General features: G+C 41.4%; 1 protein-coding gene across 1 annotated transcript in view; it reads left to right on the forward strand.

Annotated features, from left to right (window-relative positions):
* Window positions 1-10,881, forward strand: part of PIP4K2A (phosphatidylinositol-5-phosphate 4-kinase, type II, alpha) — a 75,142-nt gene that overhangs the window by 25,334 nt on the left and 38,927 nt on the right. The window contains exon 5 of the mRNA XM_015406958.1: window positions 7,940-8,092. Coding sequence (XP_015262444.1) covers window positions 7,940-8,092 — 153 coding nt within the window. The remainder of the gene's footprint in view (window positions 1-7,939; window positions 8,093-10,881) is intronic.

Below are 10,881 nucleotides of genomic sequence, written 5' to 3' on the forward strand. Positions count from 1 at the left end.
TTTGTCAAATGCTTTACTGAAATCTAGATACACTATATCCACAGCATTGCCAGAGTCAACCATTTTAGTAACTCTGTAAAAAAAAAGAAAAAAAGAAGATAAGGTTGGTCTGGCATGACTTATTCTTAATAAACCCATGCTGGCTACTACCAATTAACTCATTCCATTCAAGGTGCTCACAGACAGAGAATTTAATAATCTGCTCTAGAATTTTTCCAGGTATTGGTGTCAAACTGACAGGCCTGTAATATCCCGGGTCCGTTTTTTCCCCTTCTTGAAGATCGGGACAACATTAGCTCATCTCCAGTCTTCCGGCACAACACCAGTACTCCAGGACATCTCAAAGATTAGAGCCAGAGGCTCTGAAATAACATCTGCAATTTCTTTTAGCACCCTGGGATGCAAGCCATCCGGCCCTGGAGAAGAGCAGAAATGTATTTTAATTCTCACAAATACATTTCTAACCAAACAGGTTTTTGCTGATTTTTCAACAGAGCAAGCAGTGGTGGGGAGAGAAGAGCTCTCCCACAGGACAGTGCTGCACAGACTAAGCCTCACAACTGAGAAGACCCTGTTGTGTTCCTGCCTTTGCACTTTAGATGGTGGGAGGACATAAAGCAGGGCAGATTTGTACAGAAGTGGGTAATTCACTGAGACAACTATCAGTTCTGGTACAGAAAAGATGTTTCACCTATGCAAATTCTAGGCTGAGACGATTTTGATGCTTACTTGAAATTTAAAGCTGTTGAGAGATAGCGGCAGTCTTGCCTTAGATGGTTTGATTTGGGGAGGATTGGCGGAGTTACTCCAAAAAGGATGCTGCTGTATCCTTACTTCAGTAAATCTTTTCTCTGATCAAATACATCATTCTGTTAAATAAAGGTTTAACTCTTATATTGCTCAGGTTAATTTCATTAATTCTGTTTTTGTTTTAATCATATATATTTTTAAAAACCCTGTGGCCTTGGTAAGGGGGGGAAGCTATCCTGTGATATATATATTTTTTGGTCTAAAACCTTTTTAGCTATTAGCATAATCAATACGTAAATTAAATATATTGTATGCCTGCATATATAATCTTTTAGTCTTACAAAAATAGTAATTATAATTTAATGATATTAATATGCCAATGAGAAGTTCAAAAGATTGGAGATTAGAATGGGCTAATTAAATTGACCTTTAAATCCTTCCTACCCTCTTGGAGTCTGTTGGTAATCCCTAAGCACCCGTAGTGCAGATAAACTTCAAAGGGAAATGGTGGTGCTGCTCTTCATTTTCCATCCTGCTGCTCCTTAATTTTCACTAAGGAAGCTTTAATGCAGCAGATGTTTGGGTATTAAAGTTACCGGGACAAGAGCACTCTTCTAATACCTTTCTGAATAGTCAGTGTGCGGGCAGATGCCAAGGCCTTCGTCCAACTCTGCAGTTAATGCAGTAAAGGATCAGTCTTTGGTTTTATTCTGTGCTTGTTCTGAGGAATGATTTTCCCCCCTCTCCTGTTACATTGCTTCTTGAGTTTGTCTTCCCTTCCCTCTTGCAATTAGGGATTTGGAAGATCAGGACCACAAAGATCACTTTCCCTCTGCCAAGCCTTCAGTCGTCTCATCTGCCTCTTTATTGCCCTTGGCTCAGGGTTGTCTAAATCTGCTACCTGACCAGCTACCCCATTTCCTCTCACTAGCTGTCTTGCCACCTTTTTCTTCCTACTTTCTCAAGCTCTCCTGCTGTCAATATGGTCTCCGCCCTTCCTATTATTCTGTAGTAGTAGCAGCTAGATTTCATTGGGTGCCTCCAGTACTCTAGTCCACTGCATCTTAGAAATATATACTTAACATATTTGGAAGCAAAGGACCTCCTGATATCTGTCTGTATCCTCTGTCTGTATCCTTTTGCCACTGCTAGGTATAGTTTTGTACATGTTGTAGGGTCTTTAGAATTATTCAGGTGGGTAGCTGTGTTGGTCTGAAGCAATGGAAGAAAGTTTTAATCCAGTGGCACCTTTAAGACCAACAAAGTTTAATTCTGGGTAATAGCTTTTGTGCGAATGCACACTTCATCAGATCCCTGGAATTAAACTTTGTTGGTCTTAAAGGTGCCACTGGACTCAAACTTTAGAATGGTATGGCTCTGAGAAGAGTAAATGGCCTTTCTTATTCTTATGATGGGAAAGTAAATGTGTTTATGTGAAAAGAAGCATTTGCTATAAATAAAATTAGCAATGCTGTGTAGTATTCTAAAGGTAACCTTGTGTGGTTGGTTGAATGTTAATCAGATCTGGACCTGGCTTGGAAACCACTCGGTAATCCCATGTAAATTATTATGCACTCCTTTGGGGACGGGGGAGTGAGATACAAATCTAGCATTTTGTAGTAACTGTAATGTTTGGCTCAGTGTTGCACTGGAAGCTTAGAAGAAGATTTCAGCTTTCAGAAGAAAACTGCAATGAAAATGTGCTAAGAGTCATTGTTTCTCAGGTGATGAAATCATGATACATGCGCAGATTATCTGTATCTGTATCAAAAGCCACCAATTGCTTTAAAACCATCCAGGAATTCTGGGTTTTATCAGGCTATATATAGTAGAGCTAACAAGTGTCTGTATCCCTCTGGTATGGGACATGTGCTTGGTTTGATTGAAGTTGTAAGTGTTAAAGGTCAGATTAAATTTCATGACCTTCAACAAATGCTGTTGCTGACTGCTCTCAGCACACATAGACAATCTCTTTATTGACCTGTGTAAAGACATGGTGACATTTTCAACCAAAGGTTGCTCAGGAGGCAACTATTAGATGGATTAGGTATGCGGGGTGCAGGGTAGTTGTGTGTTCAAATAAATTGGAAAGTAGCTCAAACAGATCTCACTGAACATGTTCCATATGTATAAGTAGTTAACGGTATAGTTTTCTTTCCCCCTAAGGTGACCTCCATAAAAGTAGTCAATTTGTGAACCAGAAAGCTTGTTTGTTATCCTGAGATCAAAACCCAGAAAGCATTTGGCTTCTTGAGTGAATTTGGAGTTCAGGCAGCTGTGTTTCATTCTCAGTAATAATGCAGCAAGAGGAGACTAGTAAAGCTATTCTACGCAGTTTGAGCTTGATAGGTATTTTAATCATGAGAGTAGAGCTGGAAGCATACAAAGTAAGACTAGGACTAAGAGGAACAGATTTGGACTCTGATGACCTTTCTTTGCTGTGGGGATAGTTCCAGAATTTAAAACTTTCTGGAGTGATGCATCCTAATTATCCACAGGGATGTATTAACAGGAAGAACCTCCACAGAACTAGCCATGGCCACCTAGAAGAGATTTCTGGAGACACAATTACACATTCTTCTGTTCTGATTCTCCTCATTTGAAAGGCTGGGTGCACAGAGCGTTCAGAGATCAGTTTTACTGAAGAATGGGAAAGTAATTAGGGCCATTATTAACACTCACAACTGGTGTCCAGTTGTCCACCAAGGCATTGTGCAGTGCAGGAACTCTGTTCTGTGCAGAAAAGCATATACTAATATTTATCATGAGGAGCCCAAGCTCTCAGTGCACTGCCAGAGGGAGAACTGCTCCAGTGGGACAAAAATACAGCAGAAACCCATGAAAGATGAGGCCTGCCCCCAGAGAGCATGCAAGGAGACTTGACACCAGGTTAGGCCCATTTGGAATCAGGCTAGCATTTCAATGGGGCTTGGTTTGTAATGGGTTCTTGGGGGTAAATTCCTGGATACCATTTCAAGCCCTTCAGTTGAGAGAGCGTGTGCCACTGCTAGTTGCCTCACCTTTCCCTGTGACCAGTCTGAGCTTTGTCTGTTCTTGTTGTCATCTGTCTGCTGGGAGACCAGACCTGTTCTCCTGGAATTCTTCCCTGTGCCTGTTGAAATGTTAACCTTGTTGATGAGTAACAGACATTTCCCTGCTCCATACATGATGACATTCATGATTTGATATGGTTTCGAAGGCTTTCATGGCCAGAGTTCATTCTAATCTTATCTGTAGTGCTGTTGTTCCCAAAGTACATCTTACAACAGCACTACAGATAAGATTAGAATTTCAACAGCCAATCCATATGCAAAAGAACCTCCTCAGGAAAGCTCCTCCATTAGCATGTCACACTCTGGGACACTCCTACAAGATAACGACTCAGCCCTACTCCACCTTCCTGAGTAGATATAAATTACCTGCCTACCATTTTTTTCCTCACACTGACACAGAGAGTACTCCATCTTTCTGTGTTATACTTCTGAGGATGCCAGTCACAGCTGCTGGTGAAACGTCAGGTCCTACAGTGCCAAGACCATGGCCATACAGTCCAGAAAATCTACGACAACTAATTCATGATTTGGCTTACCAATTCCCTATTCCAAGCCTGATGTGATGGGCTGTAATCACAAGGGAAATATATGGTGTTTGCAAAGCCTGAAGGCCTTTCCTATTAAAATTCGAGTCCCAGAATTTTCAGTTTTTTAAATAGAGCTTCCTACCACCTTCCTTCTTTTTTCTGTTCTTAGATCAGCATACTTGCACAGCAGTGGAGGCCTGTCACTGCCTTGTTACAGGGATCTATTTTGGAATGCTTTGAGAAACTATCAGTGCCATTCTGTGCAGAGTCAAACTCTTCTGAGCCCATTGAATTCACTTCACTTAGAAGGCTGTAACTCTCTTTAGGACTCTTTCTCACTCACCAGGCATCCTACCCTTATCTGCCCCCGTGCCTTCAGCTTTCCCCCCTTCCTTCCCCCTGGAAGCCTCTCCCTGGAAAACTCTGGCTGAGTTGCACAATGTCAGCTGAACCTGGCCTAGTTGCTCAGTGGGGAACCCACAAGAACTTGCAGGGACACCTCACTTTCCCCTGTATCCCCTCCGGTGATCCCCCTAAGCTGAGTTATTGTGAGCCAGCTCACAATTTTTTAGCCTCCAGCTCACACATTTTTGTCTTTGCTCAGGAAGGATGGCTCCAGAGCAAACTAATTTATGCAGTAGTCAAACTGCTTGCTCAGAACTTTAATGCCAGCAACACACAAAGTGGAATTTTTGCTCACAAGGCTCCACAGCTTTGAGGGAGCAGTGATCCCCTCCCCACATTATTTGTTCTTTCCCTTTTCCTGGCAGCCTCGGTATCCTCACCATTCCCTGCTCTCCTTCCCACCCACCAAGCAAACCTACCTTTTATCTGCCCCATTTTCAGTTATATTCATCATTTAATTCATTTATATCTCACTTTTCTGCACAATGGAGACCCATAGCAGCTTACATAATTTTCTTCTTTTCCACTTTATCTTCACAACAACCCTGTGAGGCAGGTTAGGTTGAAAGTGGGTGACGTCCCAAAGTCACTCATTGAGCTTCTACAGCAAAGTAAGGATTTGAACTTGGGTCTCCTAGATCCTAGTCTGAAACTCTACGCGCTGCACTGGCTTTCATGGAGTGGCTACTGTTGAATAGTAGCAAGCAGCTGGGCTTACTTAAGTCATGGAAGCTGAATAGTAGCGAGTTGCTAAGTAGCTGCTGCTGGCCCCAGCCCCGGAAAGTTCTCTGTCAAAGGCCAAAGCAGCTGTGGAAAGTGCTCCTTCCTATTTCTCTGCCTTTACCTGACAAACCAAGAATTCTGTGGTTGCCTAGCAATGGCTACTGAGTGCATCTGTTTCTTAAAGTGCTCTTTCATTTGTGCTGGGTGCTTCCAATCTATTTTTCACCTTACTAACCTAAAACACAAACTCACATCAGTTATCACTGAAGATGTTTACTTTTCTCATATTCAGTATTTATAAACATATAAGTGTGAGACCTACAAGGACTTGTGGGGAGCATCTTGTTTTCCTTTCTTCCACTGTTTCCTCTTCCCTTTCTTGAAACCCCGACAAACATGTCCCCTTTTCTGCTTCCTTTCTCTCCTTCCTGCCCATCAGTGAACCTTCCTCCATTCGAGCCCCTGTCTTCAGCTTTTCCTTCTCTCCTCTCCCTGGCAGCCTCTCCCCAGGAAACTAAACAAACACCGTGATGTAGATGACAACACATGTTAAGTAAGAATCATATTATACTGTAAAACTTGGCAATATTACAGGTCCTTCATTCTCAATGAGCATCTGGATATAGACTCATTTCGTCCCAGTCTTCCTCAGGAGTAATCCTATAGTAGTAAAGGTGTCAGCCTCTTGCTACAGTTCAATGTTCTGTTTAAGAGCAACCCAATGTTTAATTTCTTCTTTATATTTTTCAAATAATCTTCTGGTTTCATGTTCAAGTGTTTATAAAGGAGCAAGCCAGTCTTGTCTTCTTTTATATAGGTGCAAAAGCCTCCTGTATTATGCTGGCTTAAGAGCTCTCCATGAACACTGTATATATTTATATATTTATGGTAGTAGCAACCAGTCCTCTTCTCTCCCCGGCTAGAAGCCTTCAATTTTAAATTGGCTGGTAAAATGAGCCCAGTTGTACAGCGGGTAACCTGCAAGGACTTGGGAAACACCTTGTTCTCTCTGAATTTCCACAGCAGAGTGGGAATTTGAACCTGGGTCTTTGATCATGATCGCTGCAGTTTTATACAGTTTGTATACTAGGTTCCCTGAGAATTTATGCTTTTTAACCTTCAGGTTTTCAACCATTCTGACTCATTCGTGAAAGACATATTGTATATTTAATTAAGATAACTCTGCCACAGTGTAAATAAATGCTCAGTTAAACATCCTGGACCTACATTCCTGGCACCACATTGCGATGGAACAAACCTCATTTTCAACATGTCCTCATTCCTTCAGAATGACATTGTGTGTTGAACAAAGTGCTATATCTAAAAAAATAAGTTGTGATGTGCTTCGTGGCTACTTTAATCTTCATCATGCTTGAAATATACCAAGAAGAGATTCGTGCTGAGTCTAGCATCCTTTAAAGATGCAGAGTATTAAACTGCAAGGCATAAACCTGCATTGTATTTAAAAGGCAGTCTTGCATAAAGCTAGCACATTTGTTAATCTAAAGCTTGCTTTTTTCAGCTTTTGAAAAAGCATATATTAAATTTCAGCTTGTATTATATATGATGAGAGAAATGGAGGGTAGCTGACTGTTCATTGTCAGTGATACGATGTAACCGATAAACTGTCAAAATTCAGAAGTGGCAATCTTGTTTTTATTCCAAGAGCACTTGTATGGGGATTGATTGGTCTCTGTAGAAAAAAGTAAACTTCACTTTGATTTGAAGAGCATTCAAGGAAAACTTCAGTTCTGTCTTTATCTTGTAGGCAGTTCATCTAACTCTCAGGTGTACTGTGTAACACATGGGTCATATGGCACAAACACAGTCAATTTAAACTAGAGTTAAGCAGAAATAAGGTGGGCATGCATTCCTCAGACACTTTCTCCTCCCACAAAGTGTACCCCCTCAGTGATCTGAGGGAGAGGCTCTGAAAAGGAACTAAGGTGCTCGTGGCAAAATTGTGTTCCTGATCCATGCTCAAATCTTGCTGCTGCAACATAATTTTTGTCTGTTTGAAAATCAACCACCCTATAAGTAGCACTGATGTTTTTACACAGCCAGTTTTTATTAATTACATGATGACATTGTTCTTACTTGGAAATAAGGCTATTTTCAAACAGCTGATCTCCATGGCTTTTCAGGAGGCATTGGGCTGGGGCTTCTCTACACTATAAATATTCATCCTTGTGCATTCATCCCTAACTTAAAGATACTGCTAAAGAAAGCCTGCCTTAGTGCTCCACGGTACCACAGTGTCTCTGGTTTCTTTAGGAATGTTGTAACTTTACTTCCTAAGTAACAATTCATATTCCAGAGTAACTGTTTCAAAGTGCTGATGATAAATTTGAAAGAATTTCATTCTGTGGGGTATTTTTGCAATTGCATGATTAAGATGAATATCAGTTGTTGTAAACGTCTGTTGGTATAGCAAAGTTTAATTTTTGTTCTGACATATCCCTTTTTTAATTTCTGCAACAGAATTCTCTGACAAGAAGTTGTCCGCTTGCAAATGACTCTCAAGCTCGCAGTGGTGCCCGATTTCATACCTCTTATGATAAAAGATATGTCATCAAAACTATAACAAGCGAAGATGTAGCAGAAATGCACAACATACTGAAGAAATACCATCAGGTAATTAATTGCTTGTTTTGAAGAAGAAGAAATGGGAAGAGAAACATGGTTGAATGTTTTATGCACTGTTGTAGGAAGAGGGACTTTAAGCTATAAGTTGCTGCCAGTTCTACCATTTTGGTATGTAACATTAAAAAGTTCTTCTTCACTCTATAAAGCAGTGTGTAGAACTAAGTCGTCATTACCCTGACCTGGATGGCCCAAGCTAACCTAAAGTCATCAGATCTTGAAAGCTAAGCAGGGTTGGTCCTAGTTAGTATGTGGATGGGAGACCACCAAGAAAGCCCAGGGTTGCTATGCAAAGGAAGGCAAGCCACCTCCAAATGTGTCTTGCCTCAAAAACTCCTTGAGGGGTCACCATAAGTCAGTTGCGACTTGAAAGCACTTTCCACTTGTTGTTACTATGTTTTTATTGAGACTTTGGCAGTCTGTCCCCACCTGAAATGAAACATGACTGTGCCTCTGCTTGTTAGTCTCTTGTTACCCTGGTTTTCCCTGGCCCTCTTCTCGCGGTCTACATTTAGCTTGTAAACTCCTTGAGGCAGGGACTTGCCTTCTGCTAATGTTACTCTGTAAAGTGCCACATGTACTTGTGCCAAATGTATGAATAAAAGACGCATGATGTTGCTAGATACGCTGTTGGTATAAGTGCTGGTTCTGTCTTGAAGCCGTGTTATGGGTACCATAGATGATGATAATGTGGCATAAGCAGGTACCAGAAAGTGGAATTGCATTACTAGGCTTGATGTGTATTGGAGCTAACCACATTTACACTACAGTGATAAACCCATGAGAGAGCTGAATGGAAATGGATTTATTGGATCTAGAACTTAGAGGGAAAACACATGAAATACAGATGAAGAAGGAAGTGCTGCTAAGTACATGCAAAGTGCTTTTCTCTATTATCCTGTAATGGTAACATTGAGTGCCCATGAGTTCTTGTATGGTGAGAAAAGTACTTCTTTCTCTACCTTCTCTGTCACATGCTCCTAATGTTTTTATGTTTTAACTTATTATGAAATGACGTATATTGTTTTATCGGTTTTATTGGCAATTGGGCCACTGCTGTAAGCTGCCCTGAGCCCGTTTGCGGGGAGGGTGGTGTATAAATTGAATAAATAAAATAAAAATAATTTTGTAAACCTTGATCAAGACACCCCTCAGTCATAGTTTCTCCAAACTAAAGAACCTAACCTCTTCATAGGGAAAGTGTTCCATCCCCTTAATCATTTTAGTTGCCCTTTTCTGTACCTTTCCAATGCTGTGATATCTTTTTTGAGGTATGGTGACCAGAACTATACACCACATTCCAAATGAGGCCACACCATAGATTTATACAGGGACATTATGATAATGGCTGATTTGTTTTCAGTCCCCTTCCTAATATACCCAGCATAGCATTTGCCTTTTTCATTGCAGTTCAACACACCTTCTGATATTGGCGGTTCTGGAGTGGGCAAGCATCTTCCACAGTGAAGACAAAGGCAAAAAATGCTTTCAGCTTCTCTGTTGTTGTTGTTGTTCATCGCACAGTCGAGTCCAACTCTTCGCGACCCCATGGACCACATCACGCCAGGCCCTTCTGTCTTCCTTTGTGCTCAGGAGTTTGCTTAATTTCATGTTCGTTGCCTTGATAACACTGTCTAACCATCTCATCCTTCTTCTTTGACCTTCAATCTTTCCCAGGATCAGGGTGTTCTCCAGTGAGTGCTCCCTTCTCATTTGGTGGCCAAAGTATTTGAGTTTCAGCTTCAGTATCTGGCTTTCCAGGGAAGAGTCAGGGTTGATTTCTTTTAGGATTGACTGATTTGATCTCCTTGCAGTCCAGAGGACTCTCAGGAGTCTTCTCCAGCACCATAATTCAAAGGAATCTATTCTTCGGCGCTTGGCCTTCCATATAGTCCAACTCTCACATTGCTTTGACCATACGGACTTTTGTTGGCAGGGTGATGTCTCTGCTTTTTAATATGCTGTCTAGGTTTGCCATCACTTTCCTCCCAAGGAGCAGGCGTCTTTTAATTTCATGGCTGCAGTCACCATCTGCGGTGATCTGGGATCCCAGGAACGTGAAGTCTGTCACTGCTTCCACGACGTCTCCTTCTATTTGCCAAGGAGTGATGGGGCCGGATGCCATGATCTTAGTTTTTTTGATGTTGAGCTTCAAGCCCACTTTTGCGCTCTCCTCTTTTACTTTGAGCAAGAGGCTCTTTAGGTCCTCTTCACTTTCTGCCATTAGAGTGCTATCCTCTACATATCTGAGGCTGTTGATGTTTTTCCCAGCAATCTTAATTCCAGCTTCTGAATCATCCAGGCCGGCATTTTGTATGATGTACTCTGCATATATATTAAATAAGCAAGGGGACAATATACATCCTTGTCATACTCCTTTTCCTATGCTAAACCAATCAGTTGTTCCATATCCTGTTCTAACTGTTGCTTCTTGACCCTTATACAGGTTTCTCAAGAGACATGTGAGGTGGTCTGGTACTCCCATCTCTTTAAGGACTTTCCATAGTTTGTTGTGATCCACACAAAGGCTTTAGCATAGTCAATGAAGTAGAAGTAGATCTTTTTCTGGTACTCCCTTGCTTTCTCCATAATCCAGCGAATGTTGGCAATTTGATTTCTAGTTCCTTTCCCTCTTTGAAACCCAGCTTGTACTTCTGGAGTACTCCACGTACTGCTGAAGCCTAGCTTGTAGGATCTTTAGCATGACCTTGCTAGCATGTGAAATGAGTGCAATTGTGCAATAGTTTGAACATTCCTTGGCATTGCCCTTCTTTGGGATT

Source organism: Gekko japonicus, unplaced genomic scaffold, assembly GCF_001447785.1.
Source record: "Gekko japonicus isolate JY-2015 unplaced genomic scaffold, Gekko_japonicus_V1.1 scaffold1483, whole genome shotgun sequence".
Classification (NCBI taxonomy): domain Eukaryota; kingdom Metazoa; phylum Chordata; class Lepidosauria; order Squamata; family Gekkonidae; genus Gekko; species Gekko japonicus.